At 35.0% G+C, this 18887-nt stretch overlaps 1 protein-coding gene across 3 annotated transcripts in view; it reads left to right on the forward strand.

Moving 5' to 3' along the window:
* LOC109048992 (solute carrier organic anion transporter family member 5A1-like) overlaps positions 1-17426 on the forward strand; it is a 45767-nt gene extending 28341 nt beyond the window's left edge. For all 3 annotated transcript variants that reach the window (XM_042714289.1, XM_042714290.1, XM_042714291.1), the window contains 6 exons: positions 1410-1574; positions 6545-6743; positions 11832-11991; positions 12489-12730; positions 13317-13381; positions 13674-17426. In XM_042714289.1, the coding sequence (XP_042570223.1) occupies positions 1410-1574; positions 6545-6743; positions 11832-11991; positions 12489-12730; positions 13317-13381; positions 13674-14116 (1274 nt within the window). In that variant the 3' untranslated portion in view covers positions 14117-17426. The remainder of the gene's footprint in view (positions 1-1409; positions 1575-6544; positions 6744-11831; positions 11992-12488; positions 12731-13316; positions 13382-13673) is intronic.
* The last annotated feature ends 1461 nt before the right edge of the window (positions 17427-18887 follow it).

Genomic DNA, 18887 nt, shown 5'->3' on the forward strand with positions numbered 1-18887 from the left:
TCGAGAACCGGTGAGTGGAGCGGTGTCATTTCCCACTCACTCCACCGGCCTCGCTCCGTTCCCACGGCTCTCGGCCCCGCCCCAATCACACTTACAAAGTCTTCTATTTTAAATTGTTTTTGTAACTTACATCATCCGTAAAAAAAAGTGTATCACAGTTTTCACAAAAATGTTAAGCAACACATTTTTTTAATATTGATAATAATAATAAATGTTTCTTGAGCACCAATAAACTGATTTTCTGAAAATCATTGACACTGAAGACTGGAGTAAAGACTGCTGAAAATTTTACATTAAATGAATAAATTACTTGCTATTATTGTCACACTGTGTCTAAACTTTATTAAGATAAGGGCCAATTATTATTTGCCTGGAGAGACTTTTGTCCTGCTTTGACAAATATACACAAGTGACTACAAGGAAGACAAGCTTTGTTCTATAAACCCGCTGTAACCTACTTCCATTCCTCCTGGCCTGCATGTGTTTGCATAAGTAGGCTTTCCACATTTGAACTTTTTCTACAATGCGTTACAGTAGGCTAGAGTAGTTTCTGGGACTTTATGATGTAGAGTAAGACAAGCTGTTTTGTTCATTGGTAGGTGAAGGTTCTAATCTTTTTGTTTTTTAAGGTTTTATATGTCTCTTCTGTCAGTCCCATAGATCCCATAGATGGTATGAGAGTTCAACCTTCAGGACGAAATTAAAGTTTGATTATAGTCTGTTACCATGGAAACAGCGCTACGGTGCTAACCTGCTAATAAAAAGTGGTGGCTTTGTTGGCCATGATTAAGCATTTGGCTAAAACTTATGGGATTTAAATGGATTATCCGATGAATCCAGAAGAGCTGTGGAGACACCATGTTTAGGTTTAGCTGTCTTTACCCTATTAGAACAGCAAAATATGTTAGTATGGATTATAACTTGTTTGAGAGCTGATGCGGAGAAGAAAGCAGGTTGCGTCTGTGACCACAAGCATTTCTTGAAGACAAATTATTTTATTTATTTGTTTGTTTTCATTTTTATTGAATTTTTATTGATGCATAGTATATTGGTACTATACTGGTTATTGGCTTATATTATAGATGTGCTTTAAATTTAGTTTTTATGTATCTTTTGGAATTGGATATATCCGCGGATATAAGACATTTATGCTTATCTTCTCTATTTTTTACATTTAGATTACCTTTACTGTCATCTAATGCTTACTTAAATGTTATATCTAAAATTGAACAGTTAATTTTTAGCAAATGACAAAATTAATATCCATTTCAAACTGATTTATTTTGGTTTTTGGTGTTTCATTTATTTATTTATATAAAATATTACAGAATTTTGATGTTGGCCATTTAATGGTTATTGATGTGTGTAGTTTAGATGCTGTTTTTTTTTTTTTTTATCCCATTGTACAGACCTCCCCAAGGCTGCCATCAGGATCCTCAGCAACATGACGTTCCTCTTCGTGAGTCTGTCCTACACAGCTGAGAGCGCCATCGTCACTGCCTTCATCACCTTCATCCCTAAGTTCATCGAGTCTCAGTTTGGAATCCCTGCCTCCAACGCCAGCATATACACAGGTACATGTTTTCACCATAATTAGTAATTAGACCCCTCGATCTATATTCCCTTTTTTCTCCTTAACACTTTTACATATGATTCTTTTTCTAGTCATATCACACATTGCACATGATTCACACTCTGTTCTTCACATTACAGAATGTGTGTTAAAAATGAAGTGTGAAGACGTCACGTGTGATATTTCTTTTCACAGCTGTGCCCGCTTATTTTGTGGGGGCATATTTGATAGCTACTATATAAAGCTGTATAACCAAATATGCCTGTTTAAGTGAGTATCACTGGGTCTCAAGATATCATTAAAATGTCATTGTTACTCATCTACATTAACCCTCAAAAACATATTGCCTCTACCTAAGAATCTACATCATTAAGCCGTGCATATGTCAAAATATCTCAGCACAGATGCTCTCTCATAAGGTAACGGGAGACTGGCCAGGATCCCCAATCAGAGCCCACCAGGACTGAGCAGAGAGTGTGATCCGCTTCTGTCAGCACGGGTCACTGCCACTTGCATTCAGTTTGTTAACTATATAAATAAATGAATATAAGACATTCATTTTTAAATAAGACATTACTGGGTAGGTTACTTACAAATTGTAGTCCATTACTGATTCCAAATTACATGACAAAAATTGTAGTTGGTAACATAATCCATTACATTATACATTTTAGGTTATATAATTAGACTACTTTTTGATTAGTTTTTACCTAACTAATTTATTGCTTTGATTTAGGATAATCTTGCACCATGTTGATATAAAAATAAAAAGAGAAAGTAACATTACATTGTAATAGCATTGTAATTAAGCAATACGTCATATAGTATTTGACATATTTTATAGTATTATGCAGTGTGTGTGTGTGTGTGTGTGTGTGTGTGTGTCATATAAAATTATTATAATGCAATAAAATCTTAAAATAATTTAAATTTAACATTGGAAAATAATCCATCTGTATTCAATCTTTATATTAATATTTGCAATCTTTGTTGTACATGTGATTTTAGGGCTTTATAGCAGAAGTAAATGTTAATGTTGTAAACTGGTAAGGGGTGGGGGGGTGAGAATTAATTATTAATATATACTTAATTTAATTAAATATTTAATTAAAGTGAATAATTAATTTACTTTCATAAGTAGGCTTTGTTTAAATATGCACAATCATGATGGCTTTTCCAAATATGAGCAATAATAATAAAGGTGCTTTCTAAGTGGAGTCTCGGTGATTAGTGTCTGTATATAAACTAGCAGGGTTCTGGTTTATGGCCCCTAAGCTTGTTGCCAGGATACAGGGAGAGACACAAATTAATGGTATGGTTGCTATGTCGACTCTTAACTATGCTTGTGTGTTCTTAGATTATAACAGGAAAACAACTTGTTGGCTAGAGCTGTCAGGACATAACCCTCATTGATAAGGTCTCTTTTTCAAACAGAAGCGAGCAAAACTTTCTCTGATTTAAACCCATGCTGTATTGACAGCAGATTGATGTGCGTGCTGAAGTCAGAGCATTCACACAGGCCTGGATGTTTTACACATCAATAGAAGCAAGCAGTTTGACAGTTTTGTGCTGTTTCCTCAGTTATGGTTGCCAAGATTCTCTTCAGCCTATAAGACTGCAGCTGCAATAAACTAGAGACGGACAGAAGACAGATGGTGTACCATAAAACAGAAAACTGAGGCCAGGGAGCATCAGATCTACATTTATGCTCCAGCTTTCCTACAAATTAATTCAGTTGTAAATCATAGCTTGACTCCAGATTCAACAATGTTTCTAGATCACTTATATAAATATATGAGTTGTTTCTATGAAGGCATTAAAACTTGTGTACGACACAAATGTTAATCAAAATATATTGTGGTTATGTAGTTAATGGGCAATCACAGAAGTGTGTAAACCAAGATTTTAATAAAAAAGGTATGCATATTTATATTTATTAAAGGTATGCATATTTATATGTATTTATATTAAATAATTATATATAATAACAATAATTACACATAATTATATTTAATAATAATAATAATAATTGCAATAATTATTAATATTATTAATGTTATAAATTATTTTGTTTTATTATGGATATGTGCATTAATATTATTAATGAAAATATGTTTAGTTAATTAATATTTATCATAAGAAAAACAATTATTTGGCCAAATAACACTTGTCTAGCTGTAGGTCATTTACATTTGCTAAGTAACATAGTAACTTGACATTATTGCATAATGTGCATCACATGTGCGTGTCTGTATTTTTTTAGTGCCATTAAACATGACTCATCCAAAATTAAGAGTTAGAACTTTCTGTTTTAATAACAGTAATTTAAAACTTGTTGTCTAACATCAAACAGAGGTTTGATAACAAAGCGTTTATTTTCAGTTTCATTTCTTTTCTTACTATCATGCATCTCACTGTATCTCACTGTGTCTCACTGAAGTCCAAATGACTTCAGACGGCACTAATGACAGCGATACAATTGTGTGTGTGTGTGTGTGTGTGTGTGTGTGTGTGTGTGTGTGTGTGTGTGTGTGTGCACGCGCGCGCATGCAAGAGATCTGTCAGTGGGTTGTGGTCATTAACACCCTGCTTTGCTCCAGCTTGTGGCCTACAGGAATCGTTGTACTTTGCCTTTGCATGTCCCACCCTCCCCTCATCCTCAACACACACACACACACACACAGAGAGAGCTCTATGCCAGCTGTGCATGCAGTCTGGCCTGAATCTCCCAAGACATCCTCTCAAGGAGACTTTCCCTGCTCTCCTTCTAGATACACTGAGGGTTTGTGTGAAAAGTGCTTGTTTCTCCTTCTATTTCATGACAGGGAGGTGTTCCTGATGCACTTCTGGCTAAATATAGCCCAGAGTAACACTGTATTGGCTTCACACAGCCGTGGCTGTCTCATGAACAGGCGTTCTTACCACCTTGTCAGGTTGGAAGGGTATGTGTGTTTATCCTTGTGTGGGTGCACAAACATTTGATGGAGTGTAATGAAGTTAGGTGTAATCAGCTTGAAGCTGACTGCCATGGATTTGGCTAGTTTATGCTAGTTTAGTGCTAGTCTAGCTGGTGAACTTACTGTTGAAGTTGGCTGACTAAGGAATGCTTGCTGGGTTAGCTCAAGAGGTCAAAGTTTGCATCTGGTTAGCATGGTCCAGTTAGCCCCTGCTAGTAGATTTTGCAGCTACACACTAACAATCCATTGATGGCCATTCAAAATTTGCTGTGTATTCTGTCTTTTTAATTAAAAACATATAAATAGTAAATATTTGCATTTTTTTCATAGTAGATTTTTACCAGTGCCTTTTTTTTTTTTTTTTTTTTTCAGTTAACACAATGCTGGTTAGTAGGTTAAGCAGGTAGCTAAGGAACATACCAATAGCTAATATTTAATTGTTATTAAGAATTTTTCACCTGATTTTTATTTTTTATTATTATAATTTTTTTGTTAGATTTTTTTTGTAGTTAACACTATGCTATGCTAGTTGGATAAACTGTTAGCATCGACACATCACCCATCTTAGAACGCTCAACCTGTCGTCACTCACAATAAAAATCAGTCTTCCAAGATGCACATTGCCCAGCCTCTGGTTGTAAAAGCCACTGAGATTTAAATTCCAGTAGAAATGGGATAACCTTTCACAGTTAAGAATGTGTTGGTTTGTTTTTTTGTATGTATCTTAATATTACAGGTTTTTAAACTATGATAACTTTTTAATGCCTTGTTTGTTAATGCCTTTGTCTTGTTGTATAAGTGCCTGATTTTCTTTTGACTTTTCAGTTAGTGTTACTCTAAGCTAGTAATTTAAGCTGGTAAAATGCTAACTGAAAGCAAAACCCAAACAAAATAAATATCATTTCAGTTTAAGTTTAATTTGACTATTTAAGCTTGTATGTACATTAAAAGTTATTATTTTTTCCATCTTGAAAATGATTGTTAAATAAGTGGTTTTCTCTCATTTCTACACAAGTACTTTTCTTGCTTTTTGGCAAGAAAGGGAGAAATTCTGCGATGGAATAGGGTATTGCACCAACCACATGACTGCCATTGAGCTAAATAATAATGCTAATGGATATATAAAGACTTTTATGGTTTAGCTAGAAAAATACCTAAAGGGGTTACCTTGACGGAATCAAAAAGAGACTGATGTTGAATATGAATTCTGTTTAGATTGTGTTACAATGCAATTATGACAGAGAGTGAGCCTGAGTTTCTACCCAGCGTTTCTTACACATTATTTGTTTTTATGAAACGTTCACTGTTGTCCGTGCTGAAAGCAGGCATGTGCTTGCCTTGCCCACCCAGTGGATTTACACAGTGACCTCGAACTACCAGCAGTCAGCTTTGACTTTCAAATCCCAAGCTGTGATGCCAGCACGTGTGACACACTGCTCTGCCTCACACACATTTCTGTCCCTGCTCACTGCTATTCTGCCAGCCTGTTATGTCTGTCTTTGGTTCTTAGTCGCTCAATCACTACATTAGCGTTTGTCCTTTTTTTTTTTTTTTGTTGCATTTTTTTTTTTACTCTTTGCTCCAGTCTTTAGACTCAAAAATTCACAGCTAAATGGCTGTGACGTGAACAGATGTGTTTCTTTTTCATGATGGTCCTGTGAACTATGTTCAGGATGCTTACATTCCTTTAGGTCTTTGTGTTAACTTCCACCCATAGAAATATGTGGACATTCGTTTCCTTGAGCTGCACTGTCACATTTTACTTCTAGAATTTTATTTTTGTCCCCTATATATATATATATATATATATATATATATATATATATATATATTTATATATATATACTGTGTGTGTGTGTGTGTGTGTGTGTGTGTGTGTGTGTGTGTCAACAAGTGACATGTTGATGTGCTCTTGGCTACACATTTCTTGACTTTTTCATTCAAGTATGATGTTTGTGTATTACAATATTGTTTACAATATTGAGTATTGTGACTGATCTTTTTTTTCATTTAGGGGTCATTATCGTGCCCAGTGCAGGGGTTGGCATTGTACTGGGTGGCTACATCATAAAGAAACTCAAGCTTGGAGCTCGTGAGTCCGCAAAGCTGGCCATGATCTGCAGTGGGGTGTCTCTTCTGTGCTTCTCCACACTCTTTATTGTGGGCTGTGAGAGCATAAACCTGGGTGGGATCAATATCCCTTATACCACAGGGTAAGTGAAATACGCAAGCATTAAAACTTTTCAGTGTAGGATTTGATGTATACTGCACAGATTTAGGTATCCTATTTACGTTTTGTGGTTTCAATTGTACTAGAGTTGTATAAACTCTTACATATTACAAGTACAAATGATGTAAGAAGCATATGTTGAACAGCAGGTACAATAGCTGTTTCTTGTGTCATGGCACATTTCAATGCCCTTACTTATGTCTGCACGTATGGTCTGAAAATACATTTTGATGAGTCAGTATGTGATCGATTTTGTGGTTGTTTGCTTGCAGCTCTAGCTAATCCTAGACAACCTTTTTTCTTCTTAAATGTATTATACCTGTTGAGAAAGCATGCTCAACTAATGCATAGTTCAGGCCTTGAAGTGATAACCCATCCCTAAAATGAAAATGTTGTCATTAATCACTTGCCCCCATGTCGTTCCAAACCCATTAAAGCTACGTTCGTCTTCGGAACACAATTAAAGATATTTTGGATTGAAAACCGGGAGGCCTGTGACTGTCCCATAGACTGGCAAGTAAATAACAGTGTCAAGGTCCATAAAAGGTATGTAAGTCGTCGTCAGAACACTCCACAAGGATGCTCTGTTTTCTTTCAAATCAAAGCTAAATACACATAGAAACAGCGCATACATGGAATATCCTGACGACGACTTTCATACCTTTTATGGACCTTGACACTGTTATTTACTTGCCAGTCTATGGGACAGTCACAGGCCTCCAGGTTTTCATCCAAAATATCTTAAATTATGCTCTGAAGACGAACGGAGCTTTTACGGGTTTGGAACGACATGGGGGTAAGTTGTTTGTTTAATTATTTTATTTTTGTTTTGTTGTGGAGTATCCCTTTAAAATTTGCATATTTATGTGAAATTAGTAACCATTGGTGTTTGATTGATTGATTTCAACATATTAAGCCACCTGAAAATTGCTCTTGGCTGGATAAATTAAAGATGAAGAAAGAAAGGATTATGTAACATATATGATAGATGGATGGATGGATGGATGGATGGATAGATGTAGATAGATATATATATGAGGGGCCCAGGTCTTGATCAGCATGGCTGAGGTAGATGAGGTGGCCGCAGAAGTATTTCAGCAAGCTATCTGGGTTTTAAAAAATAAATAAATAAATATTATCATTGTGAAAAGAATACATGGCCTCGTCCCTTGAGCGAGTTGTGAGGTTATTCCTGACAGGATGCAATTTGGTAACACAAATGTAGTGATCATCATGATATATTATCTTTAAGACAGATGCACTGAAGACGGACACAAAGAGGAGAGAATAGTCGCGCAACAGAGAGACAATACTGAAAGAAAACCATAATTATGGAATAAGGGTGGGGTGAATATAGGTGTATTTCTGAGGAGAACTGACTGTCTTCCGAAAAGTTTCAAAGGCATTTTTTTTCCTCTTACCGTCGTTAACTACACATTAAAGGAGTGTTATTTAGCGCAGCGCTGCGTTCAGCAATAACTCAGGAAACGCCAGTGTTCTATTAGCGCCACCTGCTGTCAGAGATTGAATTTGCATTTTCATCAGAATCAGAAAGAGCTTTATTGCCAAGTGTGTTTACATGCAGAAGAAAATCATCTTGCTGTCATGAGCTTCCAGTATAGAAAGTGCAAACATAGTGCAGACATACATATAATTAAGATAATAAAACTAATAATAATAAAGAGTAATAATAAAATATTCATTCAGCAGGTGTTGTTTTTGTTTTGTGCAGTTGCTTCATGTTGCATATATTTTTGGTTGTTTGTTTGTTTGTTCAAGGTTAGTTTGGCCAGTAACAGAGTAAAATAAACATTTAATAAATGTATTAAAAAAAAAATAAATAAAAAAAATAATTAATAATAATAATAATAAAAGTAATAAGAACTAAATAAATTGGCAATGATTGTAAAATAAATAAATAAAACCGAAAAATGAAATTGGTCACAAAAAATCCTGATCAGTGCATCCTTAACTGGAATAGAGTTAGACGTACCTGAAAGACCTGAAAAAACATGGTTCATTTCAGTTCTATCTTTGAACTATTGTACCTATTTGTGCAAAATGGTTATTTATTACAATACAATGTTACAGTCAACAATGAAAACAATAAGTCTTATTTACTGATTTATTGATTGATTGATTGTGGCAAGGCCTGTGAAAATTTTGCCAGGGCAAGGAAAAAATTTAAACCACTGGCTGAACAGGACCAGTAAAATTAAACCACTGGCCAAGCAGAAAATTTCCTTAGAGTTACGCCCTGTGTTTACGCTTGTACACAGATCTGTAGAACACGTAGGTTACATAATGATATGTTAAAGTTAAAACTTAAAATATGTACTTGAAAAGAAAACAGGATGACTTTGAATAGCATCACTGTAAAATTGTGAGGAAGAGCTGAGCAAGTCTTGCACATGTATTTCCTGGTCTGAGAGTGACTTCCTGCTTAAACAGGAAGTAATGGATACCAATAAAAGGGTAAAAATATATGATTGTAAAAGGAGAATGCATGTGTGTGAAAGCAAAAAATGTATGTATGTGTAAGGAGAATGTATATGTGTGAGAGAGTAGAAATGCATGTAAGTGAAAGGAGAATGTATGTGTGTGCGAGTACTAATGTATGTATGTGAATGGAGAATGAAAGTGTGTGAAAGCAAGAATATATGTCTGTGAAAGGAGAATGTATGTGTGTGTGTGAGAGTAGAAATGTATGCATGTGTAAGGAGAATGTAAGTGTGTGAAAGCAAAACTATATGTATGTAAAAGGCGAATGTATGTGTGTAAGAGTAGATATGTATGTATGTGAATGGAGAATGTAAGTGTGTGACAGTAGAAATGCATGTACTGTATGTGAAAGGAGAATGTAAGTGTGTGAAAGCAAGAATATATGTATGTGAAAGGAGAATGTAAGTGTGTGAGAGTGCCAGAATGAATTATGGCTTGTACGGCCCCTCATAAGGAGAATGTAAGTGTGTGTTTTTAAACTTTATCTGAAGCTGAAAATTAACTAAATTAAAAAATAAATAAAAACTGGGCCTATTAAAAACGTATGTAACACATATACACACACACACACACACACACACACACACATATAAAATTTACTAAATTAAAAAAATAAATAAAATATATATATATATATATATATCTATATAAGAAATATATACATACAATTAAAAAATATATACATACAATTAAAAATAAAACGAGAAACATTTTTGTCCATTTATTTATGTAATTGTCTAACTTTATAGTAATATACAAATATACAATATAAAATTATAGTGTACATATTTAAAAAATTGAATATGTGGTATGAATTTAATAAGTGGAGAGAAATACTTCTCATTTTTATTTCTTAATTTTTGGTTTGTTTTATTTTATGTTATGTGTGAGATGTGTGGTTTGCTTTGCTTTTCTGTTATGTGAGTTGTCTATTTCCTGTTGTTCACCTTACAAGGCACCATTGAGTGATATAACAAGTTTCTTGTGCTGAAGTATGCAGTAAGGGAGTTTGCAGGGCCCTGACCAGCGAGACAGCATGTTTGTGGAAGGCATAGCATTTAAGTGCGAGGCCCTTTCAACACATAGAGCTGCCCCGTCAGACACAGATGTGGAAATACAATGCATTTGTGCTCAAATTAATGAGTAAATGCTTACATTTCACATCCGTCCAAACTAATTATTTCAACTACATTTCTCAAGGTTAGCCTTTGTCATCCTTTATGTTCTATAACAGTTTTCTTTATAGTTAAAGGAGACACAAATGCACATTCAGAAGCTCTTATTTATTATTTATTCATTTACTAACCACAGCTGTTTCAGCTCGGGTGACCTTGATGAGAAAACAGCTTCCGTTAACTGAAGCTTAAAGCCTACTTTGTCTGCATCCGGTTGGTACAGAAAAGAATCACTCCCCTTTAAAATAATCACATTTTGCTGCTTTGCAGCCTAAAACAACAGGAGGCTGTAAAAGGGAACTAGAATGTGAGCTGCCAAACTTCAAAATGACAAACCAAAGCACCATGTTATCCTTTTATGTCCTATAAGAATGAGAGATGACTATTATGGTGTGTAGTTTTATAGCAGAGGGGTCTGTCTCATTCAGTGTTTAAAGACTGGATTCTGATCGCTGCTGTTTCCGTCCATCTTGCTGGCTGTGTAATGCCGTGATTCATCCCCTCATTCTGCTGTAGATCTGAGAGGATAATGTAAAGTCAACCAGAGCTGTTGCTGATTGCTCTGTGTTTTATGTGGGAAAGAGCTCTGTTTGAATTTGCCTGCCGTTCCCACAGCATTAAAATAACTGATCCTTTCTCCAACTGTGATTCTGGTTTTTATTTTTTTTTGACATGTTAGTGTTATATCTTTCACTTGAATGTTATAAGTTGCACTGAGTAAATACAGGCTGGATAAAACATACTGTGTCCGTCTTCATTTAAGGCTGCAAAGCAACAAAATGTGATTGTTTTAAAGAGGGGTGATTCTTTTCTTTACCAACTGTATAGTCCATAGATAACAGTTCAAGGTCTGAGATCACATATTTTATTTATTTATACATGTATGTGCTTTCATTTGACACAGTAACATGTTCACCATATAATAATCACTATCCTGAAATATATTTCTATTTACTTATTTAGAATCGAAAGTATATGTATGTATATTTGCAAATCCATTTGACTCAGTAACATTATATGTTTGTCACGAAATGATCATAATTCTAAAATTAGAAAAATAATAAAGTAAATAAATAATATATTTTATAATGTATTCATTCATTTATTGCAAATGTGATGTATGTATTATCAAATATATGATTTATATTGCATTTATTTCATTTTCTTTTTGGCTGATGAGTTCAATCTTTAGTTAATGCATGAATACAGAGCCTAGTCTAGGGTTGTCACATAGACAAGTGTGATTTCCCAGAACACCTTTTTTCAGTGTTATATGGCAGGTCATAATTAATGCATTTTAGAATATTGCAAACATTGCCTACAGCAGCTGATGTGATGCCTTTTATTCTTAAACTAAAAAAACCTCTTGCCCCTCTGTTTCTGTTTTTCTTCAGGCCGACACTCACTCTGACCCACAGAAACCTGACGGGAGGCTGTAATGTGAATTGTGGCTGTCGGATCAACGAGTACGCTCCTGTCTGTGGCTCAGATGGCATCACATATTTCAACCCCTGCCTGGCGGGATGCAGCACTGTTGGCAATGACAGCACCGGGGTGAGCCACACTGCATGTCTTTCTGGAGATGCTCCAGATTTTTAGGACAGCACAGATCATTTCAGGTCAAGACATACCCAACACCAAACACTGATATTAAATCTTAATCATCTAGTCAGAAGTTCTGTACAGGTCTTTCATTCCAGCTACATTTATTTACATGTAAACATCTCATCTCACTATCTTTGCCTATTGGTCTGGGACACTGATACAGTGTCCTTTTATCGTTGAAAAAAATCAGTCAATACAAAAAAGCAGGTCTGAAAGCTAGTTGGTGTCAACATGTCTTGTCACTTTTGAGTCAGAGCATAAATTTACTGCATAAAATTTGGATCCCTGATTATTGTTAATTATAAATGTATAATTATTATTATAGTTTTTATTATAAATGTAATTTGGCATTAATATTTTGCATAATCACAGAATTGCATTGCAACAGTGTCTTTTGAATTTTTGCATATCTGTGGTAATGCTCATGTGCATTTTTTTTAATGCAGATCAGAAACTACACAGACTGTGCATGCGTGCAGAGCAGGCAGGTCATCACACCACCCACCAGTGGCCAAGGCAACCAGCTGCAACTGGTCATAGTGAAGACCTACCTGAACGAGAATGGATTTGCAGTGTCAGGGAAGTGTGATCGCACCTGCAACACACTCATCCCCTTCCTCATCTTCCTCTTCATCGTTACACTCATCACAGCTTGCGCACAGCCCTCTGCCATTATTGTCACTCTCAGGTAGGAAACAGTAACTAATATATTTCTGATCTTTCATGATGACTTTAAAGGTGCATTTTTTCTTAATTAAAATCAGACATCATTAGGGCACTTTAAACATTTGGAATCAGTAAGACATTGATGTTTTTGAAAGAAGTCTGTTATGCTCAGCAAGGCTGCATTTATTTGATAATTTTGAATATTTTGAAAAATTATTCAAAATGAAAATAACTTTTATATTTTAATATATTTTAAAATTTTATATTAACAGTTCTAATTTTCAATGTTGAAAACACCATCTTAATATTTTTGGTGGAAACTGATACTTTTTTTCAGGATTATTTGATGCATAGAAAAAAAAAGAAAAAAAGCATTTATTTGAAATAGAACACTACTGTAACCTTGTCTTTCATGTCATGTTTGATCAATTAAGTGCATTCTTTCTGACTTAAAATAATTTATTTAAAAAAAAAAAATATCAAACTGACTCCAAGCTTTTAAATGGTATTGTATCATAATTTATTTATTATTATTAATATTATTTCAATTTATTTTATTTAGTAGTAGAGGGTATTAAACAATACAATAAAGTCATTTTCTTTTGCAGGTCAGTAGAAGAGCAAGAACGTCCGTTTGCTTTAGGAATGCAGTTTGTGTTGCTAAGAACTCTGGGTATGTCACAAATGCTTTATTTACTTGAGGAATGCAAAGCTTTAAAAACTAACTTTGGTATGAAATCCACCAGTCTTGTTTATCACTGCAGCAGAACTTTTCATATTGCACCACCTTGTGTTCTTAAACATAAACTACAGCTCAGTACAAAGCATTATACATTTAAGTTAAATAAGATGAAGGAACAAATGCAGTGTAAAATGTAAAGCTTGCAGAGCCATAAAGTGACTAGATTTGATTAATAAATCAAACTTCCCTTTACCAAAATTCTCTTCTTCTTCCATGTCTGCAGCCTACATTCCCACACCAATCTACTTTGGTGCGGTGATTGACACCACCTGCATGCTTTGGCAGCAGGACTGCGGTATTCACGGCTCTTGCTGGGAGTATGATGTCACTTCCTTCCGCTTCGTGTACTTTGGCCTGGCCGCCAGCCTCAAGTTTGTGGGCTTTGTGTTCATATTCCTCACCTGGTACTCAATTAAATACAAAGAGGATCGTCTAGAGCGCTGGCAGCAGCATCTGCCTCCTCTGGGCACCGTCAGCGAGCTCATCTGTCACGTGGGAGGCCACAAGAGCCACGCTCGTACCCGCTCCTGCCCCGTTTTCACACCCCGTCCCGAGCCCCCTGACCAGCCCCCACTCAACCGCGGACACTGCAGCCAAAGCTTCCCTGGAAATGCCCTCAAAGGAATAACCCCACCTGCCCGTTCGCTGCAGGAAATGCACATTTAAGGAACATGCGCCCTGACATCTGCCTCCACGTGCCTTCCTGTCAGGTGCCTCCATGTGGCTTTCAGGGGCTTGCTGTGCTTACCAATCTCAGTGTCACCAGTACAAACTCACAGCAAATACAGGTTGTGAAAAATCATGGAGTATTTGCTGTCGAAGTGTATGGAAGACATGTCATGGTGCTAAATGAGGAACGGAGAGGACATTTCTCTGTATCCAATCTTGGATTCCAAGACTATTATATCAAAGACGAAAGTACCACAAGCACAAAAGGATATCAGTACTATGCAACGCCGTACCGCATTACAGCCTCCAGGCAGATGCTTTCTACTCTATTATCATTAACAACAGTATTCCCAACAGCAGAATATCTCACATGGTTTTTATGAACAGGTTTGTGAAGAAATTCACCTCAAAATGATGTTATCAACTCGCTTCTTGTTAGTTTGGATGGTTTGGTTATCGTCAGTGTGATTTGGGTGGTATTCAAGGAGCTGTACTAGAACTTTCAGCCTCCTCCAGATGGATCACATAGTGCTGTATTTAAGTTCAGTGCCTCAGATTGCCCCATCAGCAGTGAGGTTTGCTGGCTAACATGCTAAGCACTGAGTGGACTGGACTGCTAAAATGCATTTGGAGAAGGACTTCAAAGCCTTGTCTTCTCATTCTTCATCTTCATAATCATTCTGTCTATTCAGTGATTGACTCTCAAAAGGCCATATGTGTTTTGATGCACACTGCGGGATCAGATGTTTGTTCAGTGGTCTAGTATTAGGTCTCAAAGAAGTCAGGCTTTGGTCAGATCAATTTGATGGATTTTTTTGGCGAATCCGTATTCAAACCGGTTTTGTTTTTTGTAAGTGTGAACAGCAAAAAAAAAAAAAAAAAACATGAAACCTGAAGTTTAAAAACCTAATCCAAACCACTTTCATATCTGGTTTGAAATCTGATTCAAATCAGTTTTTTCTTTCTCAGCATGATTGGTAAGATCAGACATGGAATGACAAACTAAATCTGTCAATTTTTCTCACTCTTTCCTTATGTACACAAAAATTCTTCATTGGCATATGGTTTCAAGAAGAACCTTTAACATCCATGGACCTTTCCATTGCACAGAAGGTTTTTTTTTTTTCAAAGTGGAAAAAGGTTCTTTAGATTATTAAAATGTCCTTCACAATAGGAAAAGAAATGATTCTTTTAAGAACTGTTCAATGACAGGTTCTTTTGGGAACCCAAAATGGACCTTCTATGGCATCACTGCGAAACCCCCCTTTCAGAACCTTTATTTTTAAGAGTGTATAGTGAAGTATGTGACTCTGTAGTGAATTGGTGATCAAGTCAGTGATTTTGGACACAGTATGAATTCCTAAATGTCTCATTTGGTCAAAAGCTTAAGAGATATCATGATAGATATGAGCCGAGGCTTAACTTTACATTTTTCATCCTCCCTTTCCACTTTTAAGGCACATTCACACCAAGTACGATAACTATAAAGATAACTATAACAAGATTGGTGTCCACACCAAAGAACGAAAATGTTCTGTTTATTATGTGCGCACTGCAGTGTTTTCATATGCCACTTTAAACATTCAAGCTATTTATAGTCGGGTGGATTTTGATTGGCTGCCGATTTTTATATCATGTAAAAAAAAAAAAAAGTAATATTTGAAAGAGATTTCAGTGATATTGTTTCTCTGTGTAGTTAACATTGTGGTGTGACTTTCCTATTTTCATAGAAGTAGAATTCATTAAAACATTATAGTTATCGTCCTTTGTGTGAACAGCTATGAATGATACAGTCTCCTGGCATCGTGCTGACATCATCATTACTATAGTACCCAATGTAGATAGACCCATTATAGATTTCATCACTGGTTTGATCACAAAAGTCAGATTTGAAAACCAAATCATATTTGTGTGTAGTGTGAACACACCGATTCAAACCCAGATTCAAATCAGTCGACCGCTAATGCTGCTTCTGTGTCCAAATACCTGAGCATATCTGAGCAGCTTTAGTGATAGCATTGGTAAAGCCATAGCAGAATGAGAATGGATTCTCCACTTTGGTTTGGGAGCTGTTGACATATATGAGCATGTGCTTCAGCTACAGGGAGATCCTCAAGCACTGGCTCTATTCTTATGCACCGACTATATATAATTAAACTTCTGCCTAATATTATGCAAACCTCAGATTTTCAGTAGTCTGTGATGGGTTTATAAAGCTAGTTTGGCAGTTCATTAGATGTAATGCAGTTACTTTTGAAGTCATGGAGAAGTTTTTAGCCATGTGTAATCATTTACATAGGTATTATTTGGTTTACTTAAGATTAATGAGGGACTAACATGATAGTTAGTGCTTGGCATGCAAACAACAAAACGCAGCTTAATGGAGACCATGCTGTATTAATTCCATCCTTTTACATATATCTCCACTTTAAAATGATTTTGTAAACTGTGCTGTATTATGATCACAATTTCAGAACCACAAAATGAGTGCATACTTTTTCCAGACCTCTTATTGTCAGTGTTTTTCATAAAATATTGTGTTGAAAAGGTATTTCAGATGATGACTTCAGTATTAGAATGTGACAAAAATTGGGGTGTAAGATGTGAAATCAAGCCCTTCTGTGAATTTGAAATGGCTTTTTCCATGTTTGTGAACTATAAGATGTACAGTGGTGAAAGTCTGACTTCTTTACAATAATCAGGAGCTCCCCATTAGTTTGACCTACAATGTGAGCTGCTCAAAATCAATCTGATGAAATCGTTCATGTAGTGTCTGCAAGATATCAATAAAGGATCTTGAAATAGACAAAGTAAAAATGAATTTCAACATGAACAAGTAAATGAGAACAAATGCAAAAACTACAGAAGCTTGAAGAGCACTCTCTCAGTATCCTCTTGTTTTTTTATGCTACATAATTATTTTATATATATTTGCCCCCATTTGTTAAATTAGAACGCTAATGCTTTTCTTACAGGTTTCAAGGTTGTTGTTGTAGTTGTCAAGTGAACAAAAATTTTATTTTGTGCCCATTTAGTCAACAGACTCATTTGCATCTAAAACTCAAGGAATTCCTTTTAAAGAGCATCTCACATTTGAAGTCAAATGAATGCATTAGTGTCTATTTTGACTATCAGCAGGGCTGATTTCAGATCAGTGTAAAGACTAGCTGGAATTGTCTATCTTCAGTACTCTTGGATACAAGATGTCCTGAACTCCCACATGTGAACTATTCATCTAGACATTTAATTCTGTCTTGGTTCTTCAATATTTTATTGACGTATTTATTGAAATAAAAGAATTTAGAAAGAAGCTGCAAAGGAGACATCAATGTCTCAATGTGTGTTGTTTTCAAATACCTTGAGTTAAAAACAACCAAACGGTTTCATTCTTCGGACTGCAGTGACATCACATTTTTATATTTTACATTACTTAAATTTTCATATTGTTATATATTGGTTTATAAGGAATCGGTTTTTTTTTTTCCTTTTTGTATTTTATTTTTGTTATATATTGTATTATAAGTAATTGTTTTTTCCTTTGTAAACGATCCTAAGTAAACAGTAGCACCACCTACAGTGAGATCATAAACATACATTTTTAATGATGAAAAAATCTTTGTGATCAAATTCAAAGATTGGCCTTTAAAACAACTTCCTATCATTTAAAAAAAAAAAAAAAATATATATATATATATATTAATATATATATATATATATATATATATATAATATATATATATATATATATTAATATATATATATTAATATATATTAATATTAATAGAATATTTATGGTCATATTTTTATTTGCAAACTGCAAAAACAAAGTATGAAATCTTTTAACGTCACCCGTGTAATCAAATACACAGTACAAAGCAAAAACACAAAGATTTGAGGATGTGATTGAAATTTTGTTTTTTATTTTGAAGGGACTGTCAAATGTCTTGTGTGTTGTGTGAAGTTTTATACTGTTAAGCGTGAAAATATATAATATAAAATAACTGCTTGGTTTCGTCTTTAGTTTCATTGAAGCAGAAAATATATACAACAAAAAAAGGCAGAAGTAAGAAACACTTTGAAAAGCATCAGAGATCAAAACATACATCAATCGTGATTAATAAATACCAATCATTTCCATTTCATCGCGATGAGGTGATACATCTTTACAAGGGAATAATAAGCTTAGCTTCAAGAACAGCACGTGAAGGCAAAAATGAAGCAAATACATTTCTGATTGAGCATTTTTTGCTCTAAACGCATGTAGTACTGAGACAAATGAATGGGTCTTGCATGCAAATGCTCCTATCAGGTCAAATAGTTGAAGTCTGGATGGTCAGATATGTACATCAATTCATTTCCTCAAAGCTCATTCAGAAACATACAAACTTAAACGTCTTCACTGTGAAGTGGAAACTATATGGGCAACACAAATTTGCATAATATGATACACGTTGCATAATATATGCAGGTTTTATTAACAAAACGTTTTTGAAACTACTAAATTTATACCCACAATTCATGTTGTCAGTTGTGTTTACCCAACCAGTAAGAGCACAATCAAATTGAGCTTGGTAAATTTGTTTAGGTAGTTACATCGTAAGTAAACCCCCACTTTATGCCTGTCCAGAATACATCTTTCAAGCATAGATTTAGCTCTATTAATATATTACAAATGTTTCGATATTTGAAGAACAATGTGGATTTCATTTCTTAATAAAATAATTTGTCAATAAACAGATTAGAATTCTCTCAAATCTACATAGTTACA

This window comes from Cyprinus carpio, chromosome A24 (assembly GCF_018340385.1).
Source record: "Cyprinus carpio isolate SPL01 chromosome A24, ASM1834038v1, whole genome shotgun sequence".
Lineage (NCBI taxonomy): Eukaryota > Metazoa > Chordata > Actinopteri > Cypriniformes > Cyprinidae > Cyprinus > Cyprinus carpio.